At 39.3% G+C, this 22577-nt stretch overlaps 2 protein-coding genes and 1 long non-coding RNA gene across 10 annotated transcripts in view; 1 reads left to right on the top strand and 2 right to left on the bottom strand.

Annotated features, from left to right (window-relative positions):
• Window positions 1-22577, bottom strand: part of LOC110184526 (ankyrin repeat and FYVE domain-containing protein 1-like) — a 189089-nt gene that overhangs the window by 153749 nt on the left and 12763 nt on the right. For all 8 annotated transcript variants that reach the window (XM_086836621.1, XM_086836624.1, XM_086836619.1 and 5 more), the window contains one exon: window positions 14332-15068. In XM_086836621.1, the coding sequence (XP_086692747.1) occupies window positions 14332-15068 (737 nt within the window). The remainder of the gene's footprint in view (window positions 1-14331; window positions 15069-22577) is intronic.
• LOC147643133 (uncharacterized) lies at window positions 2504-7464 on the top strand. Its single transcript, XM_086836634.1, has 4 exons — window positions 2504-3094; window positions 3380-3599; window positions 3699-4137; window positions 4848-7464. Exons 1-4 carry the CDS (start codon window positions 2504-2506, stop codon window positions 5584-5586), a joined length of 1989 nt encoding a protein of 662 aa, XP_086692760.1. The 3' UTR covers window positions 5587-7464.
• Window positions 21112-21602, bottom strand: LOC147643132 (uncharacterized). The gene is made up of 2 exons (XR_015272520.1): window positions 21295-21602; window positions 21112-21227 (listed from the first exon to the last, which is right to left on the bottom strand). It is a non-coding gene; the product is annotated as an uncharacterized LOC147643132 (long non-coding RNA).

Genomic DNA, 22577 nt, shown 5'->3' with positions numbered 1-22577 from the left:
GCAATCACTGTCGCCCCCTTCCCCTCCTCTCTCGTTAGAACTCGCTTTAATAGTTGGGAAGTTAATCCAAGCTTGCGCACCAATACATAAAGCCTTATATACTAGCAGCTGCAGCGGTGAACTTTTTCGTTTTCGCTTTCGCTTGTGTGCCGGTGTAGTCGTTGTTGTTGTTGGGCTATTTTAGTTTGGCGCGCTTAGATTAGCGGACCGCCAAGTGACGCGCTACCCTGTTTTTGTCGGGTATACTCTTTTTCGGTCATTTGATTGGCGGACCGCCAAATGACGCGCTACCCTGTTTTTGTCGGGTATACTATTTTTCGGTCATTTGATTGGCAGACCGCCAAGTGACGCGCTACCCTGTTTTTGTCGGGTATACACTTTTCGGCGTCACTTGCACCCACTATTATTATTGATACTGCGTGACTCGTTTCAATTAAATAAATTATTGTCATCAGAAAAAATATTTAATAGACTTTTCGAACAAAATAAAAATATTAATTTGTAATATTAATTAATTAATTATTAATATTAAATATTTATTAAATTAAAAAGAATATTTATATATATATATATATTTTTATTATTTTTAATTGAGTGTTTATTTGATATTATTTTGATATTATTTATATTAGATTCGAAAGCTATAATTAATACTTTCGTCGTCTTTCTGCTTTAAACAATAATTTTCGGCCATTATTATCATTCTTGGGAAAATTAATTTAATTAATTCGTAAAAATGAGCCAGGACACAAAGAATAAATCTCTTCTGGAGGAGTTAAAAAGCAAGCTCCAAAATAGGGTCAGAACCATTCGCCGATTAAACGAGCGGCTGGAACAGGGTTCGATTCCGATTTTAGAAGAAGAATTGAAATGTCGACTCGAAAACTTAAATGCTTCAATTAACAAGGCAAATCAAATCCAAGAACAGATAGAAGAAATAGATAGTGGCGATGAATATGGCGACGAGTTGGAAGAACTTAGCATCGTGACCAAGGCAAAATTGATGTCATTATTATCTGCCATTAAGACAGCAGCCATCAGCGAAACTCCGGGATCAGCTGCGGCAGCACCAACTCGTGCGCGACTTCCGAATTTGGCATTGCCAAAATTTAGTGGAAATTATTCGGAATTTAAAAATTTTATTAGCCTCTTCGAAACTTTGGTTCATAAAGATGCCAGCATTCCAGTTATCGAAAAATTTAACCATTTAATTTCATGTCTCTCTGGTAAAGCTTTAGGAACAGTTAAAGCTTACCAAGTCACCGATAGTAATTACGAAAAGCCGATGGCCAGTTTAAAAAAGGTTTACGATAACGAATGCCTCATCTTTATGAATAATATTTCAACATTGTTTAGTCTTCCAAAAATATCGCATCAATTTTCGTGTTCCTCCTCCAACAGCAAGCCTCAGCAAACTTGTAGCTATTGCAATGCAGAAGATCATTCACTACAGAATTGCAGCCCGTTTGGGCGTCTCTCTGTAATGCAAAGGTTCGAGTTTTTTAAGTCAGCCTCCTTATGCATCAATTGTCTGCGAAAAGGCCATACTGTGTCAAAAAGCAAAGGAAAAAAGTGTAGAGCTTGTGACCGCTCACATCACATTCTGCTCCACAGATACACAGTGCCTGATAAAAGTTTAGCGTTGCCACCCCTTCAAGAGAATATTTCTCCTCCCTTTAACCAAGAGCAGCCTTCCACGTCACATGTTATGCATGCTACGTCATTGGACAGGGTAATCTTGGCTACGTCAATCGTAAGCGTGCGCATCAAAAGCGGCGAATACGTTTTAGCCCGAGCACTTCTGGACTCTGGGTCTCAAACGAATTTCATAACAGAAAAATTAGCGAACCGCTTACAGATTCGTAGAGAGGAGTCGTGTATCAACTTACTTGGTATTGGCGAATCCAATTCTCAAGTCAAGAAAAAGATACACACCGTGGTGAAGTCACGAATCAATGGGAGTGAGTTCTCGTTCGATTTCTGGATCTTAAAATCGATCACCGGTTATCATCCCGATCAATCGGTGAACGTCAGCGATTGGAAGATCCCAAAGAACCTCCCATTAGCAGACCCCTACTTTTACAAGTCTCAAAAAATTGATATGCTAATCGGAGCCGAATCATTTTTCGAATTGCGAGCTGTTGGTCAAATTAAACAAGGTCCTGACTATCCAACTCTTCAAAAGACCCTTCTTGGTTGGGTTGTCTCGGGGAGATATAAATCTGCAGTCCCGAAGCAAGTTGTGAATAGTTTAGTTAGTTGTAGTGAAGAATCGTTGGTGTCGATCGACAAATCGCCAAATCCAAAAAAAATTCTGTCGCCTGAGCACAAATTATGTGAAGAGTACTACAGGAAGACTACTCAGGTATTGCCATCAGGTCGGTTTGAAGTAAGGCTGCCGTTTAAATCTGACCCTAAGGGGTTAGGCAATTCTTTTGAAGTTGCAAAACGGCGGTTTTTGTCGCTTGAGAGAAGGTTGTCTCGAGATCCTGACTTAAAGACCATGTACTTGGAATTTATGGAAGAATATCTCGCCTTAGGTCATATGTCGCCTACAGACAACAAAATTCCTTCCACTCCACATTATGTCATTCCCCATCAATGTCTGTTGAGGCCCCAGAGTACGTCAACAAAGTTGCGCGTTGTTTTCGATACATCGTGCAAAACATCAACTCAGGTGGCCTTAAATGACATCTTGATGGGACCGACAATCCAAGAAGAGTTTTACCCCACTCTACTCCGCTTCCGGCTGCACAGGTATGCCGTGACTGCCGATGTAAAAAAGATGTATCGCCAAGTGATGGTTAACGAAGCGGATAGGCAGTCTCAACTCATAGTGTGGAGAATCCTTGAGATTATGAATCCTGAATCTGAATCTGAATCCTTGAGATTATACAAGCTCAACACCGTTACATATGGTACTGGACCGGCCCCTTTTCTTGCTATTCGGTGTTTAAAAAGGTTGAGTGAATCTGCGAAACTTTCATTCCCTAGAGCTGCCGACGTAATTGGATCCGATTTTTACGTCGATAACATGCTAACTGGTGCTGCATGCGTAGAGGAGCTACGGACAATCAAGTCCAAAGTGTCTCAGGTTCTTCAAACAGCAGGTTTTGAATTGACAAAGTGGTTTTCAAACTCACCTAAGGTCACTGCATCTGAGAGCACAGTTATGTCGATACCTATCTCGGACTCAGAGTCAACTAAGGCGTTAGGAATATCTTGGTTGCCTAGCGAAGATGCCTTCAAATTTAAAATTGACGATTCTGTCATGGGTCTCCGAGCGACAAAACGGAACATTTTATCGGTAACATCCAAGCTGTTTGACCCCCTCGGCTTATTAAGTCCCATCGTAATAAAAGGAAAGATCCTATTGCAGGAACTGTGGCTTAAGAAGTTAGACTGGGATGACTCAATTCCGCTGCATTTAGAAACTGCATGGAATATGCTAAAAAACACCTTGTCTCAATTGGATAAGATAGCTATTCCTCGGTTTGTGCATACTGATCCGATGTCACCGGTGCAATTACATGCCTTTGCCGACGCATCCATGAGAGCTTATGGAGCTTGCATCTACGTTCGTAGCAAATCTGCTGAAGGTTACAAAATATCGTTGTTGACTTCAAAGTCGAAAGTAGCGCCGCTCAAGACAAAAACGCTCCCAAGGCTTGAGTTATGTGCCGCTCACCTTCTCGCAGATCTCTGCCAGAGAATCAAACCGCTAATAAATGTTCCTATCGAGCGAATCGTTTACTGGTCGGATTCAGAAGTCACTCTCCATTGGATCCGATCTCATCCATCGTCGTTGTCGACATTCGTTTCGAACAGGGTTGCGGAGATTCAAGAATGGTCAGGACAGGCTACATGGCGGCATGTTCCAACGAAGCAGAACCCAGCAGATATAGTGTCTAGAGGTTGTGACGTCGACGAAATTGGACAGTCGATCTGGTTCACGGGGCCTCAATTTCTGAAGGACGAGGAGGAGAACTGTCCCAAAAATGTTCATTTCGAACCGGATGAGGAAGTCTTGCGGCAGGAAGCAAGAAAGACTGTGGTCGGACTGACCGCTGCGGTGCAAACTTCCGATTTGCTAGACGTCATCGAGGGATTCTTGTCACACCTGAAACTGCTGAGAGTGTTCGCTTATATGTTCCGCTTTATAAGAAAATGTAAAGACAAGAGTATAGTTTTCGAAAAAACTCTGTCACCGACTGAATATACTGAAGCATTTAATAAGATCGTCGAAATAATTCAGAATCACGAGTATCAAGTAGAAATAGTAAAAATTCGTAAAGGTTCCAAGGTCGGCCCAAGTCTTCAGCGATTGAACCCATTCATCCATGAAGACACCGGCACTTGGTGCAATTTTTCGTTGTTGCGAGATGGAGGGCGACTAGCAAACGCTCCTATATCCTACGATGCCAAGTTTCCCTTGCTGTTGACGAAACGCTCCCAATTTGTGCAGAGCTACGTCCGGCATCTGCACCACACAAATTTTCATGTCGGTCCTCGAGCACTTGTGAGCATCCTACGACAGCGTATTTGGACCATAAACGCTCAGGAACTCTGCAGTCAGACAGTTCGATCGTGTGTGCGCTGTTTTAAATACAAGCCCCGACTGATGACTCAAATTATGGGAAATCTTCCCGCAGAAAGACTCCGTGCTCTCCGCCCATTTGCAATATGTGGCGTTGATTTTTGTGGCCCTGTTTATACGACATTGAAAATACGAGGAAGGCCCCCATATAAGTCCTACATTGCCTTATTTGTTTGTTTTGCGTCCAAGGCGGTTCATTTAGAAATTGTTTCAGACCTAAGTACTGACTCTTTTTTATTGGCTTTCAAAGGTTTATTGGTCGCCGAGGATGTCCCCAGACCGTGCATTGCGACAACGCGACGAACTTCGTCGGAGCGAGTCGCCACTTCCAGGCTCTTCGCGAGAGGCTCGAGGAGCAGGCGGACGCGATTCGCGAATTCGCATCAAAAAGCGGATGCGAATTTGCGTTCACACCCCCTCGGGCTCCGCACATGGGCGGACTATGGGAGGCAGGTGTGAAAACTGCCAAGCACCTACTCCTACGAGCGGTGGGCGGCGCACTCCTCAACGCAGAAGAGCTGGGGACAGTCCTCGTCGGAATCGAGGCCATGATGAACTCGCGGCCCCTCGGAGCTCTCAGCCAGGACCCAAGCGACGGAGAGGCACTCACTCCAGGACACCTGCTGACAGGCGGGCCCCTCGTCGCAGCACCAGCACTGCGGACCCCGGACCAGGCGGGTCTCAGTTGCTTGCGGCGATGGCGGCTTGTCTCGTCAGCCAAGCAAATGTTTTGGCGGCGATGGTCCCGGGAGTATGTGCTGGGCCTTCAAATCCGAGGCAAGTGGCACAACGAGCAGGAAAACATCAAGGAGGGACAGCTTGTCATCGTGGCAGAGGACAACCTGCCGCCTCAACAGTGGCTACTAGGACGGATCGTCGCGACGCACGCAGGGGAGGACGGCATGGTCAGGGTCGTCGATCTTAGACGGAGCGATGGAGCCATCTTCCGAAGGGCGATCCACAAGCTGGCGCCGCTTCCAGGATGTTGAAGCCGTGGAGGCGTTCAACGGGGCCGGTGTTGGCTGAATTCATAATTTTGAAGTTTAGTGTAGTTAGTTTAGGGCGAAGGCGAGAGCGCAATAAAGCTCTCTCGCGCTCTTCGCGAATTCGCCTCGCCTTCGCCAACCTTAGCATAAGCTAGGCTAAGCTAGAAAATATAGGGATTCGCATTTTTGAACTCGAAGCGACGCACCACTTTTTTCGTTCGTGCCAAGTCTGCCACCACAACTCGGTTTTCGTTAATTTTAATTTTTTTAATAAACTAATTAAAAAATTCAATCACGATTACGAATTTTTAAAAAACAAGATAAATGAACAACTAGAAAACAATAATAGACAAGTAGTAATCAATAGATTAATTAATAAAAAAATCAACCAACTAACTAACGTCACTAATGCAATGCTAAAAGTCGCTCAGAGCTCAGAAGAAATTCAGAATCAGAAAGCAAATATCCTAAAATATAAAATACAATTAATAAAAGAAGAAATAACTAATATAATAGACGCAATTACATGGGCAAAATCAGAGTAAATTCATTTATATTTTCAACCACAGAAAACCACAATAATAGAAGATATCTTCAGAAAGGAAAATAACTTATTTTTGAACATAGAAGTATTACTAGAGTTTGCTAAGGTCAAGCTAGCCACAAACGGTAACGACCTCCTTTACATTATTAGTTTACCAACCATAAAAACAGACAACTGCAGAACACTTAAAATTAAAGCAATAAAGAAAGCCCAAATTATAAATGATATAAAACAAGAAAATTTGTTAGAATGTAAGAAACAAATATTTGCAATAACAGAACCATGCGAATCCCATAATGATAAGACTATTTGTAACTCAGAAAAATTGTTAGATTTAAGTAACGATACTTGTGTAACTGCATTACTAAATTTAAGAGAACCCGAATGTAAGATAATTAACAATCAGCACATACCAGATTTTGAGGAGATACTGCCAGGCACCATACTACTGAACGATTTCAATGGACCAGTATCGCTGGATGAAAAGGAGCTAAAATTACATGGCTCTTTTATCATACAATACCGAAACTCAACGTTACTATTGGCGAGGTGACGTACAAATTAAGAGAAATCAACATAGCTGAACCAGAACCTCCAGTTTTCCAACTTATGGGAGAAAATACCAAACTTGAGGATGTCCTCTCACTTCGAATGGTCAAAGAGTTGAACATCAACAATACAAAAGTGATTGAGAAACTAAGAAGCAACGCAACAATATCAGCTTCTGTTAGCTATGGATCTACCATCATCCTCAGCACTCATACGAAAACGTAAACAGACGGAAAGAACAACCGCCCCTCTTCCGGAAATGCAAGAAAAGCCTACACAATCCGGACCGGTACTCTTTTACGTTGCGACCGAGGACAGTCGCGTTTACGGAGGGAAAAGTTAACAACCTAGTTTATAAAATCGTTGACAAAAAAGATGCAAGCTCAGTACATATGGCGCAATCGGGTGAAGAAACCAGAAGTTCAATTTACTACCAACTCAGGAAACTTCCGGATTAGTGTTCCCACGATTGTTACCCAAAAGATGCAAGCTCAGCGCACGTGCCTTACCATATCTAGGGCATCTGCCAATGTGGAAATCAATGCAGTGGCCAATGGTAATTGGAAGCGGCCAATAGTTACAAATCGTCATAACCGGCTGATGAGAACAAAGAACGTCAGCGGAAAAACAAAGAACATCAGCGAAAGTAATGACGGCGGCAGAGACGGTGACAGCGATGGAGCAACAAGCAGCCTATATAAACGATTGTTAAGCTTAAACAAATTCCGTTCTTAATCCAACTCAAAACAATAAAGATTATTTTTTAATGAAAAAGTAACCAATAAACTTTAACTTATGTATAATTGAATTCAAATATAAAATTATTCACCCGGTTAAAGTTAGTCTTCCGAACATACTGAAACCTAATATTTCCGAATTCGAACACACAATAAGGAATAAGCGCTCGAAGTCTTTGTAGACATATCCGGGGCATTCAATAATGTAAGCAGAGACGCAATAATGGAGCGCCTAGGAGCGACCAACACACACTATTAAATAGGAAATCTATTAAGTTATAGGAGGGTACAGTCAGATTGGAGCACCGCTTCCATGGTGAACATGAGCGCAGAGTGGAGTTCAATCGCCCCTTGGAGCGGGCATATACTGTACAGACCCCGAGACGAGGCTGTCCTATAAGCTACCAAGCCAATGCATCATATTCCAGGCGGAAGTTTTCGCCATCAGGAAGGCGGCAGAGCTTGCGCAGGCGGTAATCCTGTTTGTAGACAGTCAGGCGGGGATTAGATCCATGTAATCGTTAGCGGTCAGTTCCGAAAATGTACTGGCAAGCAGGGACGCACTAGATATCCTAGGCACGAGAACTTCAGCCAGCCTCCAGGGCATTGATGGGAAGGAAACCGCAGACGATTTTGCAAGGGAAGGAGTCGATTTGTACAACGAAAGAGTAGAAAACGTTGGAAAGGCGGGCGGACGCACAAGCAAAAAGAAACTCCGCAAGCTGCAATACATCAAATCATGCCCAAAGAGCGCAACGATAAACTCAGCCACTACGTGAAGCACCTATCCCGAAAATATTGCATACGGTTGGTGGAAATTCTTACAGGTCACTACTTGGCTGCCACGAATGCAACGGCAACTGCTGGAAATGCGATGAATCTGAGGCAACCGAAACCTTGAAGCATCTCATCTGTAAGTGCGAAGCCCTTGTGCATAGTACAACACCAAGGTGCCTCCAGTACTGGCATAACTATCAAATACCTCCAAGAGGTCGCCAGGTGATCTACTTGCCTTCGCAAAAACTACCGCGATACTAAAAGACTTCAACATCGCGTAAGATTCTTCAGGTCCATGTAAAAAACAACATCCGAATAAGTAAGGGCCATACTGGCCTATGATTGGCCCCCTTAGGGGGGCCGTCCGGTTCAACCTTACCTAACCTATAGATCAATATATAGGTATACTTTATATACATTTTTGAATTTTGATATAATTTTTTTTAAAATGGAAGACATTCACAGTTTTGCATTTTCCCCTATATCTCTATATCTATATTAGCTATATAGGTAAATTAAATGAAAGGAGGCATTACTTAATTTTTTTTAACATAAATAAATCATATAAATATAATATAATATATATATAATTTATATTGTATTAATCCTTGTGATCGAAGTTCTATCTGTAAGGGATGATATTTTAGTGCAGAATTATTAAATTGAAAAATGGTTGGATAGACTAAGAACTCAAAAATAAAGATTTCTTAATCTATTAATTTGTATAAAACCGTATACGTTCTGTGTGAAAACACAGATTTTGACAAATCAGGGCTGTATATACTGGTTCAAGTCCAATAAACTCCAGCAGTAGGCTAACGTAAGCCCACCAGAGTCTAGAGAAAGTTAAGCGGTAGTGGGAAGCTAGAAGCAGTAGAGCACAGGAGTAGAAGCAGGAGCAGAATAACTGTCCCTGCCCAGGACCACCAGCGATGAGAGCTTATTGAAAGAGTATGAGGGTGGTGGGCTCCTCCTTCTGGCTGCCCTCTTCACATATCCGCGAAGCGAGTTGCGCAGTTCCAACTTCTCGCGAACCAGCTATTTCAGTGAAACCAGGCCGCCAACACGATCACTACATCGCTACTTTGTTGGCACCAAGAAGGCCCAAGCAGAAAACAAGAAAGTTGTTAACAAGAGGCGTTACTTTATAAGTTCTGTATACGGCAGCGGGATGTTCCGGCCTTGATCAAGTCCTGCATCCGGGGATTCGAGTCCACAAGAATGCTGCCATATGAAGGATTAGAAAATTTTTACAAACAATTTTGATTCCTAGTTAACAAAGTTATATCTGCAAGGGTATATAAACTTCAACGTGCCGAAATTAGCTTCCTAATTGTATAATAATATAAAATGGCTATATATCAAATTTGTTCAAATTCTGTTGAAAACAAAAAATTATATAATTTTTTTTTGGTAAAAATTTTCTGATCATTCCTATGGCAGCTATATGATATAGTCGTCCGATCCGGCCCGTTCCGACATATATACGAGTTAGAGTATATAGAAGACTAACTTCATATAGATAGCTTCAAAACTGAGAGACTAGTTTGCGTAGAAACGGACAGATGGAGAGGTGGACAGACGGACATGGCTAGATCGACTCTGCTGTTGATGCTGATCAAGAATATATATACTTTATATGGTCGGAGGTGCCTACTTCACTGCGTTGCAAACTTCTGACTGAAATTATAATACCCTGCAAGGGTATAAATATGAGTATTATTATTTTATGGCGCCCAGCTTATGGAACAAATCGATACGATCTCTGCAGCCCAACCCGTCCCTCCCTTTTTCACAGCGGTCTATATAGAAAAGTTGTTCTATTTAAATGCCAAGACTAGTTGTGAAGTTCTCACCAACAATGGTTTCCGTTCAGCCTGGGAAAACCTACCTGAGGGTTTCGAAAGCAAACGATCGCTGGTGAACAGCCAACTTTAAATATTATTGAACATGCAGTGCATCGTACACGAATCTCGACAGCCATAAAGAAGCTGCAAGATACCATCCACAATTGCCATGGGCCCTTGAAGTATGCTTTCTAGTTTTTCTACTGAGAATTGTAATTGTTTCCTGGTATATTTGTGCTCCACGAAACTTCCTAAACTGACTCAGTATTATGGGAGCAACACGTGGCTAAAACTTTGTTTTTTCTAACGGAGCATCATAGAACTCTTGAGTCTATAGATTCTATTCAACCTAAGTTCTAAGTTGGAACTGGTCGGATCGGACAACTCTATACCTATCTGCTATAAAAACGATCGAAAAATTAAAAAAAAAATACACTTTCGCTTGGTTTTAAAACATGTTTGTCTTATTTGAGATATATCTATTTTGTATTACTATAGAATTTCGTTTAACACTTTTTTTTTTAAATTGGACTACTATATTATACAGCTGCCATGGGGACGATCGAAAATTAATACAATTAAAAAATATATCTATTCAACATATTTTAATACCCTTGCAGGGTATTATAATTTCAGTTAGAAGTTTGCAACGCAGTGAAGGAGGCACCTCCGACTATATAAAGTATATATATTCTTGATCAGGATCAACAGCCGAGTCGATCTAGCCATGTCCGTCTGTCCGTCTGTCCGTCTGTCCTTCTGTCCTTCTGTCCGTCTGTCCGTTTCTACGCAAACTAGACTCTTAGTTTTGAAGTTATCTGAATGAAACTTTGTAGATAGTCTTCTATATATGCTCACTCGTATATATGTCGGAACGGACTGGATCGGACGACTATATCATATAGCTGCCATAGTTTTCAACAGAATTTCATCAAATTTGAGATATAGCCATTTTACTATACTATACAATATTGCACAAAATTTTATGAAAATCGGACTACTATATCATATATCTCCCATAGGAACGATCGAGAAATTAATACAATTAAATTTATAACTTTTTCAGTTTTCAGCTGATTATCATCAAATTTGAGGTATAGCCATTTTATATTAGTCTTAAATTTTATGTAAAATTTCATAAAATCGGACGACTATATCATATAGGTGTCATACAAACGTTTGATGTAGAGGAAAAAAGCAAATCTGTGAATGTAAAACTGCAAATATAATATGTTTAGGTGAATGAAATGAGAGCAGGTATTATCATGGTTTTTTTAACATAAATATATATAATTTATATTGTATGGATTCCTATTCATAGAAGTTCTATCTGCAAGGGTATATAAACTTCGGCGTGCCTAAGTTAGCTTCCTTTCTTGTTTTTTAATAATTTGAGATATAGTAATTTTTTATAATTTCTGAATTTAGCTTTTAATTTTATGAATATCGGGAGACTTAATCATATAGATGTCATAGAAACTATAATTAAGGAAATGCCAAAGTGTGAATGTAAAAATGTAAATAAAAGAAGTATTGGTGACTGTAATGGAAGACGGTATTCCTTCGTAATTCGAAGTTAGTTTCCTTTTTTGTTTTAGTTGATTTCAATATCGGAACAGGAATACTGCTTACTGCGGATAAATTTTGCTAAGAACATTTTGCGTCGTAGCCTACACAAAGGCAATATTGTTATTATACATTCAGCCTTCATATCGCCCGAATTATGGTATTTTAAATCAACGAAACTAAATGCATTTTTCCAAAAAAAAGTTGCGCAAAATTTGTATTTTAAAATATGTTTACAATATGCTAAAAATTGGCTGTTTGTGTGAAACCCACATATATAACAAATAATATTTAAATTTTTACTTTCGGTCCACCCAGTTCCTATCTTGTTGACTATGAAAGAAAATCAAATCGAGTGGTAATGCTGACCAAGAATATACATATACATATGTATATACTTAATGATGCCTGTTTATCAAATTTTTGATTGGTATCGGATTGTATTCAGTTTCTATTCGCGCCTTTTTTTCAAGTGGCAATGTGATCCCGCCACCAGCCTCGAAATATCCCGTACATTATCTCTCCCTCCCTCTCAGAACCTCCAAGAGATATCCAATCCTCTCCAATGTTATGTTTAACTTTCATGTAATTAACATAGTTCTTAATTTTAAATGAACGCTCGACGCGCAAAACCCCTACAATTTTCTGTGTTCTTTTTCCTATGCAAATGCACACGTTTCAGCTTAAAGCCACCTCCCTCCAATACCCTGGACGTTAAGCTTTACCACCGCACAAGATAAGTTATAATTGCACTGTTGGTGTCGGTAATGCAGACGGGTTAAGAAGCTAAGTTTGTCTAAATTCTATTTGTCAAAATCCAATTTAGACACTACTGCTGCAGCTTCCGGCTCCAAATGCAATAAATTTCGGCAATTAATTTTTATTTGATTTCTGCAAGTTTACTGCTGAAGAGGAAATGATTGTTACTTTAAACATATCCGCATATAAAAAACAAAAATTAACAAATCAAATTATGATCACTAAGCAAGAAATACATAGAGAAATCAAACAGTACAAAATAGTACTGTCATAAAAACGGCTGAGCCTGGAACCCCAGAGCATCCGAACGAAATGTCTAGAACCCCAGAGTGCGTTCGGCTTTTTCGAGTTCGAAGCATTCTTTCGAAACCGAGCACAACAAGAATTCACTTTTCAGTGCCAGATCGACCGTGGAACGATGAGCAGGGCTGCGATTCTTTGCGCTGTGCTCTTGTTTTTGTGTATGTGTGTATATAAGTACAAGCGCTCGCACGTTTGTATGCGTGTGCACATTTCTGCATGCACCCTGCAGTACCGCGTGTCATCAATAGGCCACTGTCATCAACGCGTCGACTGCGACTTCTACCGAGGCGACGCTCTGCCGACTGCGACTTCTACCGAGTCGACCCTCTGCCGACTGCGACTTCTACTACGACGCTATGCCCACGATACAGTTACGGCGATAGTCTAGACGGCAGTCGTCGGCAGTACCATGGCCCGGCCGTTGAGAAATTTGTTGATGAAACATCGATGAATTGTTGATGAAACATCGATGAATTGATGATGACTTTGTTGATGAATTGTTAATGAATCATCGATTAATTGTTGATGAATTTTTATTGATGACAGCCTAGGATATGCCCATGTTAATTAAATCACCAGTTTGTATGGCCTGCCATCGATGAATCATCAACAGCACCCCCTTGACTGTCGATGAAACGTTGACGAATTACTGATGACAGGTACTGCAGGGTGCATACAGAAATTTGCACACGCATACAAACGTGAGAGCGCCTATACACATATACACACATACACAGAAATGATAGCGCAGCGCAAAGAAACGCCACTGAAAACTAAATTCTTGTTGTGCTCGGTTTCGAACGAGTGCTTTGAACTCGAAAAAGCCGGAGGTTGGGGGGTTAGACATTTCGTTCGGGTGCTCTGGGGTTCCAGGCTCAGCCGTTTTTATAATAGTACTTTTTTGTATTGTTTGACTTCTCTATCTATTTCTTGCTTAGTGTTATGATTTAAATTGGTTCCTTAATTCAAAAGTTCAATTTAAATCCATAGGGGAAAAAAATATAACTATTCTCCACATTTTCGAAAATATATCAGAATATATCCAACCGTTTTAAATAGGCAGTGTGATCCCGCTACCAAACTGGTTTCCAGTGAGCTACCTATCCCTCTCTCTTAGAAGTTCCAGTCAAAGAACTTTCCAGCCCTATGCTATGCTTAAGTTTCTTGTACTTAGTTATAATTTACTAACGATCGAATAAGCATGCGACGCTTGACGCTCAAAACCCCGAAAAGTTGTCGTTTTTTTTTATCGAGTGCATTTCAGCTTAACGCCACCCCTTCCAAAACAATTTCTTTGCAATCTTCAAAAAACTTGGAATACATTAACTAGGCAACATTAATTTTGTTAATTAATTTTTTGTCTATATTTACTGAATTGTTGTGAAAAAAGGGAGAGAAAGAAATGACAAAACATAACTTAAGATGTTAAATTTACTTGCATTATAGTAATTAAAATGTGTATTTAAATTTAAATCCAACGAAAAAAGGGATTGAGTACCGGGTATATATAGGTCGAAGATACTTAATTGCAGCTTTCATACTTGGTTAATTGTACTTTTCCGTAGGGAATGTTATAATAATTATTTAAGCACCAGATAGAGGGTATACGGGAGTCAAAACACTATATTACTAAGAAGAAATTTATTTAAAAATAACATGAACTTACTGTGCTATCATTTTCTACAATACACAGGAACACAACGTCTTCCCTCAGGAGTCTAACAGCAGCATGGAGTGGATATTTTGTTTTATTTTTAAGCATTTTATACAATAAAGGTCCGGACATATGCTCAAAGTCTTGCGTTGTTAAATCGTCCCAGTATGTTGATATTAAACTAGAGCAATATTCCAAAAGTGTTGTTGCAGATACTTCTTCTGCAACACAATAAAATCGTACGCAGGATCTTACACCAACTGATGTAATTAATGTCCGTTCACACAATCCTAAAAGAGCTGGCAAGCCAAACCGATGTGAAGCTTTTAGTACATCTAAAGTCAATCCGTCATGATGAAAATCAATGAGATCAGTATAAATCCAGCGCAATAGAGCTAAAACGACATCTTCTTTTAAATCGCTCCAGTCCAACTCTTTCACTTTGTCCAAGACATCAGCGCGCCATTTATCTGACCGAGCATGAAGAATAATCTTATGAGCGGGAAAGACTTTTGACTGTGTTCGAATGTTAATATCGGAATAAGTTTCATGTCCAAATAGAGATGAAACTGTTAATGACAATCGGGATACAAAACTGTTGAGCTCTCCAGGGTTATCTTCGTTCGTTGCTGCAATAATTGCGTTATACTTCCGCTCTAGTTCCGAATAACTACGCTGTAATTTTGTAAACTTATCCTTCAGTAACATTAAATTCTGTTCTAATTGTTTAACAGAAGCTTCATTTTCACCTGAAATAGAAGAATGTTTTAAATAAGTATATTTTTTCTAATGGATTACGTTTATGACAGAGGTTACCTTATTAATATTACAAACAAACAAAATCTATGGTTTACGGCACTCTTGATAAAATGTAAATAAATTTGCAAGTAAAAATTCCTATTGATACATTCGCTATCGTGTAATATCTGAAGCAACATGAATTATTTTTCACTATACCTCCAAAAAAATCAATGTAATCTTTCCAAGTGAACGGACGTGTTTTTTTCTTGCGCTCTCGTTCTGTATTAAAATTTGAATTTAACCACCGCACTATGGGCCAGGAAGTTCATATTTTGGCCAAAACTCTGTAACTTCTAAAATAAATTTTTTAGAGACGTGAAATTTGGCATGCACATTCTCAAAACATTGAATTTTATGTGTTCAAAAATTAGTAATAGAAAATATTTTTTTTTTCATGAAAATAATCCCTACCAAAGTTGAAAAATATTTCCTTTTTTTTTGTTTTTCATAAAAAATAAAAAACCAGCAATTCGATTTGGAACTCACTTTACAGAAATGAGTATTTAGATAATATTTATTAGAAAAAAATATATTTGTTGCATTAAATGCAGTAGTTTTTTAGTTTTAAGCCCCTTAAGTTCAAATTTCTAGTCTCAATTACATGAACGTCTTTGAAGCAATCTACCGCAATTTTTGTTTTTTACTTCCAATATGGTCTCTATTACAACAAAAACAAAAAAAAAGTAGTTTTTAAACCAATAATTTTTTTAAGTTTTCACCAAAAAAATCATTTTTATAGATGCTTGTAAAATGTGGCACTAAAAGTATGCCACAAATTTTTTAAATTGTACTTTAGCTTGTCAATGCTTGCAATATATTATTTCTTGCCTGCCTTTGGGCAGTATTATAAAGACTTTTTTTTAATAATATAAGTTTAGAAATTTAATTTTGGTATAAAAAACCTCAGAGTGCGAATTTGGGACAGCTTATACGTAAAAGCGAAATATTCAAAGTTATTTTTAAAATTTTTTTCAATTTGATCGGAGGTGGTACGTCGAGGTACCCTAAGTTTGAAATCACAACTTGTGAAAAATGGGTTAAAAACTGTGTTCTTTTTAAATTTGTTTGTAAAATAATAAGTGTAATATATAAAAAACATTTTTTTTTTAAATTTTGGGTTCTTTTAGTTACATTAAAAGCATTTCGATGTGACTATAGCTGCCCGCATAGGGGCAGGACATTTTTATTTTTGCCAATAAAATGAAAAAATTAAACGCAAATATCCACTTTGGTTAGCTGCCATCTCGTACCCATTGAATAGAGAGTAGTAAAATGTTGAAGAAATATAGCTTAATCTATCCTCTTTATAATGCAATTGTTTTTTTTCTCATTTTCTTAAAACCATTTTTGACCCTTTTGGCCAAAATCCGGGCCGCCTGGCCCATAGTGCACCGGGGTTAACATAAATTTTCTAATTTGTATTTATAACTTCCCGTCTACTTCGCGTGTGCATGCAGCTATTCTAATTTGTGTATATAATTGGTTTTATTTTCCAATTTAGTTGTGCTGCTAGTGCTAGCTTTAGCATATTTTGCATTCCTTTTGTGCCTTCTTCGTCTAGCTTTTGTTTGCGCCGTCGCAACAGCTAAACGATTTATCTACTTATCTCCCACGCTCTTCCACTCTCTCGCTTTAGCTGTGCCGCTGCACTTCTTATCTTATCCGATCTCATTCGCTCTCCCGCTCTCTCGCTCTCTCTGTGACTCTTCACTTCTTTCTTCATATCTCTGTTGTTATTTTTTCCAAGTACAAGTACAGTGGTAAGTCCTTATAATGTCCGGAAATATTGTCTGTTTCGTCAAAACCTGCAAAAAGGCAATTGCTGCAGGTGACGTTACAATCGGCTGCTGGCTGTGCGACAACGTCATGCACGCCAAGTGTATTGGAGTTGCAGCTCGGACGGTGGACGATGTAAAAAAAACATCGGCCTGCGTTACTGTTGTGAGGCCTGTCGCGATGTAGAAAGGGAGATGATGTCTTTCATGCGGCAAACCAAAAGCGGTTTTAACGCGGCATTTTAACGAGTTTTCGTAAAACTCTTGCTATGTTCTTGGCGCTGGACACCCAATTTAATAGCCTTACGCTATTAAATGAGTCTCTTAGGCGCAAAAAAACTGCTATTGGTGGGCAGCATGTAGACGGACCCCAACTACCTGCAACCTCTCAGCAGCAGCCTCCCACGGTACAGCCCTCGACCTCAGCATTAATTCCAAGAGTGTTGAGATCGAGCGCTAGAAAAGATTCGGTACCCGAACGTGCAGCGGGAGTGGTGATTTCTGTGTTGTCCCATGGGGGGTCGCAAATATTGACCCCTCAAAGTCCCGTATATAATGATATATCTGCCCAGGGTGTTAGGCCCGTAATACCGGCCGACAATGGCACGGCAGATAACCAATTACCTGTTCCTACAAACCTCCATTCTAGGAACTTCCTATTTATTGGAACCACCTTTTCGCTTTTCAGATAGTTTGCAGTAGACTTTTGAATTGGGACCAGTTGGTAGTCCTAGGTGATTTTAATATCCCTGGGGCTATTCAGTCCTCAAATAAATCCAAGAATACTCTCCATACACCTACTCAACATGACTTTATCGCTGGCTTGTTCGAAATTTCGCTGTCTCAAGTCAACCATCTACGAAATTCCTTACAGCGCTTGCTCGATCTTTGTTTTGCCTCAGATCAGGCGTGAGTCAGCTTAGCAGGGTATCGCCTCTGACGCAACCCGAAAATCTAGGCTGTATGCTAAATTTAAAATCACCGGTTCTTAATCTGCCTTTTTATCTTATTTATCAGCTTGCACAAGCTTTACCGTGCTGAACGCGCAGTGTTGTAAAAAGTATTTGACTCGTTGCAGGCTCCAGTTTTGTCAGGACCCAAAACAGTTTTTTAATTTTGTTAACACTAAAGTAAGCCTAACACACATCCTTCCTCACTGTCATTTAAAAATACTACTACAAATAATGATCAGGCAATAGCCGATCTATTTTTGCAGTTTTTCTTCATACCCAAATCAAATTTAATTTCCAGTCCTAGCCTAAACGAAAGCTCTCTTCATTTAGATCTTCATCGTGTCAAGCCAGTTTATTCGCCAGGTCCCGACGGTATTCCTGGCTGTGTGCTCACCTTCTGAAGTTGCTTTCTTTATCGTTAGTAATCTTCCATTTTCCCCTTATTTGGAAGGAATCTTTATTCCTCTCCACAAAAAAGGTAGTGAATCGGATGCCAACAATTAAAGAGGTCTCTAAGTTGTCGGCCATACCTAAATTATTTGAAAACATTATCACCCCTCACTTACAGCACCTTTGTAGATCGGGTATTTCTCCATGTCAACATGGTTTTATTAAGCGAAGATCAACAACAACAAATTTTTTGGAGCTCTCTTCCTATATTATAAAGGGCTTCCATAATAATTGTCAGACAGATGTAATCTATACTGATTTCAGTAAAGCATTTGACTCTGTTAACCATTCTCTCCTCGTTAGAAAACTCGATTCAATGGGTTTTCCAAGTGATCTTCTTAATTGGATCTCAAGTTATTTCAATGGAGTCCCGCAAGGAAGCCATTTGGGACCCTTATTGTTTACATTATTGATAAATGACCTGCCCGAAGTCTTGACTAACTCCAGAGTACTTATGTACGCGGATGACGTCAAGCTTTGTGAGCAATACAATAACGTTGCCTGCCAGTCGGATTTACAAACAGATCTTAATAATTTTCAAACTTGGTGCCGTGTAAACTTATTAAACTTAAATGGCTCGAAATGCAAGCTAATGATATTCTCCCGTGTCGTGCCTAAGCTTGCTACTTACACGCTGAACTGCTGCTCTTTGGAAAGAATCAATTCTGTTGATGATTTGGGCGTCCGCTTGGACCCAAAACTTTACTTTATTGATCATATTTCGTCTATGGTGAATAGAGCCAGGGGTGTTCTTGGTTTTATTAAACGGTGTTAGAAGGAATTCAATGACCCCTATGTTACTAAATCCTTATATACTTCTTTAGTTCGTCCTATCTTAGAATATGGATGCTGCGTATAGAGCTCTTAGTATGGCGTCCATAGTAAACGCATTGAGTCGGTTCAAAAGAACTTTTTACTTTTCGCTCTACGCGGTTTAAATTGGGATGCAAACCAAAGATTACCTTCCTACTCTAATAGACTCTTATTAATAAACTTGCCGTACTTAGCCAATCGTAGAACGATGCTAGGGATAACCTTTATTTTTAACCTTATCCATGGTGATGTGGAAAGTGCTGACTTGTTGAGTCAGCTTAATTTCCATGTACCATGTAGAACTACTAGATCCTATATCCCATTAGTGTTGCGCCACTGTAGAACCTCCTTTGAACTGCATGAACCTTTTAGAGTGCTATGTGCAAATTATAATGATTTGTACACACTAATCTTTAACGTAGATACACTTCCCAAATTAAAATTTTTAATACTAACACACTTAGTAAGCATGCAAGCTAACAATCTGGCAGCACGCCGGTAGTCAATTTCCTCCTATTCTGTCCTATATTTTCCATCGCGCCTACTAACACCTAAGCCAAACAGGCACTTGCCTGGTGTCATACGGGCCACTTGAATGTAATGACCTTAGTGCATCAACATCCAAGATAAGATAAGTAATTTGTGGATTTAAATTTATCAATAGCCAACTTAAATTTCTATATATATATTTTTATATACCTGCCGGATTTTCGTTTTACACTGATTTTTTTTTGTATAAAACTTTAAAGCAACTGACGTTTTCAAAATCGGTGCCCCTCATAACTTTAAAACTCCTGAACTGATCCTTTTGAAATTTATTACTCTATTTGTGTACAAATTTTTCGAGGTAACGATATCGAGTTTTTATACCCTTGTAGATAGAACTTCGATGACTAGGAATCCATACAATAAAAATTATATATATTTATGTTAAATAACAATGAAGTAATACCTGCTTTGATTTCATTCACCTATACATATTATATTTGCAGTTTTACTTTCACAGATTTGTATTTTTGCTCCACATCTAACGATCGTTTGTATGCCACCTACATGTATGTGATTTAGTCGTCTGATTTTCATAAAATTTGACACGAAGTTTAAGACTGATATAAAATGGCTAAATCTCAAATTTAATGAAAATCTGCTGAAAATTAAAAACGTTATAATTTTTAATTGTATTCATTTCTTGATCGTTCCTATGGCAGCTATATGATATAGTAGTCCGATCTGGCCCGTTCCGACATATATACGAGAGAGGGTATATAGAAGACTAACTACAAAGTTTCATTCAGATAGTTTAAAAACTGAAGAAAAACTGAGACTAGTTTGCGTAGAAACGGACAGACGGACATGGCTAGATCGACTTTTGACTGAAATTATAATACCCTGCAAGGGTATAAAAATTGTCTTGTTTTACAATAAAATTATGCAATGCTTATGTATTAGATGATGTATTCCTCTGCTTTTTCAATTAAGTTGCCGGATATTAGCAGTTTCGGCCAGTAGTGCGAAAAACATACATGGTAAACAAAATAACAAATTAACAACTTAAATATAAGATATATATATATATATATAAATATATAAATATATAAATATATAAATATATAAATATATATATATACTAGCTGTACCCTGCCACGTTTCTCTGTGGCATATTGTGGTTAAGAGGGCACTTCTGAATACATCAATGTTCCGGCAAAATCATCTTCCTGGCATAAGGTGAAGAAGGCAGTCAGAGTTGTCGCTGGCGGATTCAGGACTCTTTCTTGCACATTTCTTTCTGTGAAATAGATACGTTGACCATTCTCCAAAAAGACTGCCAAGTGAACTAAAGCTGGATAGCGTTCATGAATGGGGAACGAACAAATTCTCCATGCAACCTCGTTGCTGCTTATGTATCTTCCAGCCTGGTATTGAGATATTTCATCGACAACTCGTACTGCATTGCTGTCACCATTTTCTGCCTGAACACCAAAAACTGCCATATCGCTGCCTTTATTCACGTACTTGCAGATATATTTAATCGATTTCACGGAATTGCAATATTCTACGTTGATGTGCGCTTTGTATGATTTTGACAATAGTGGTGAACCACCCAACGATTGTCTACCTCAATATCACCAATTCTCATGTTTAAAGTTTTGACAATAGTGGTGAACCACCCAACGATTGTCTACCTCAATATCACCAATTCTCATGTTTAAAGTTGCCGAAGTCCCTCCATCTTCAGTTGACCGTCTCCTATACAGAGGATATCCATCTTCCCCTGTTACGGTGTTGGCTGTAAATGCTCGAGGATATCGCTTGAAACACTTCCCGTCTACCATGCTTGGTGAACTTCGGTTGAGGGTACCACATGGGCCATGGATCATGTTCTTGATGACAACTGCATGCAAATCTGTATCAACCTCTGCCCGTGGAATCTCAGCGCATATCACATTGTCAATTTCGTCTGGAGTAATTTTATCATACAGCCAAATCAGTATGTGCGCATGCGGCAATCCTCTCTTCTGCCATTCTACTGAATACATCCAGCACCGCACAGATCCAAAAACTCCATGTTTCACAATGAAATCCATCAGTGACTTGAGCTTTTGTCTAAAAACACGGGCTGTGATGTCATGCCTATCCCTATATGATTGTCCAGGAAATAACAGCTGTACTATCTCGTCCCAAGCTGGATTGCATGTGAAGGTGATAAATAAGTCTGGACGGCCGTAGCAACGAACATATGCCTGGGCATCTTGAGCATATTCATGCATGTGGCGTGGACTACCTATGTATGAGGATGGCAAAATCGTGAGCTTTCCAACGTTGGTTGTATTACGGTCATTCATCACAGCATCCCGCAAATGGATATATTCCTCGGACCGAAGTTTCTTCTGATTCAATCGGAGGAACAGCAAACGTTGTTTCAATTTTTGCATACATATCGACAATGTACTGATGAAACAACTGACGACATTTCAATATATGATTGCAATCGGTCCTCCGAACCATTAACCTGTATGAGTTTCTTACTGAACCTGAACAAAAAATAAAATTTGTATCTCCAATTTCTTCTTTCAATATGTTTTTAATGTTTGACAGGAAATGCTTTGATTTGCTTGTAGAGGGCGCAGTAGTAGGGGCACGGGAAACGCTAAAAAAATAGATATATTCGCAACCGCAGATAAGCTATCAACATCAAAAGTAGTCAATAACCGAGCTGGAACCTCAACGCATGTTCTCTAAAAATTTGGGCATAAACGGTTCAGAACTTTTCAAGTTTCTTCTTTCAATATGGTTTGAATGTTTGACAGGAAATGCTTTGATTCAGCTAGCTGCCTGTAGATGGCGCAGCAGTAGGGGCACTTGGAATCGCAAAAAAAAATAGATATATTCGCCACCGCAGATAAGCTATCAACATCAAAAGTAGTCAATAACCGAGCTGGAACCTCAACGCATGTTGTGCCAAAAT

This window comes from Drosophila serrata, unplaced genomic scaffold, assembly GCF_035046125.1.
Source record: "Drosophila serrata isolate PLE 108 unplaced genomic scaffold, ASM3504612v1 contig_291, whole genome shotgun sequence".
NCBI lineage: Eukaryota > Metazoa > Arthropoda > Insecta > Diptera > Drosophilidae > Drosophila > Drosophila serrata.
Note: the sequence above shows the minus strand (reverse complement) of the source record. Positions and strands in the feature narration are given on the sequence as shown.

Bases quoted from the DNA above. Each gene is read 5' to 3' on its own strand.
- LOC147643133 (XM_086836634.1), top strand. From the start codon at position 2,504: ATGTACTTGGAATTTATGGAAGAATATCTCGCCTTAGGTCATATGTCG. The intron at 3,095-3,379 runs GTTCTTCAAACA...ATCCTATTGCAG, and splicing joins TCAAGTCCAAAGTGTCTCAG to GAACTGTGGCTTAAGAAGTT. The intron at 3,600-3,698 runs GTTACAAAATAT...ACCTTCTCGCAG, and splicing joins TCGTAGCAAATCTGCTGAAG to ATCTCTGCCAGAGAATCAAA.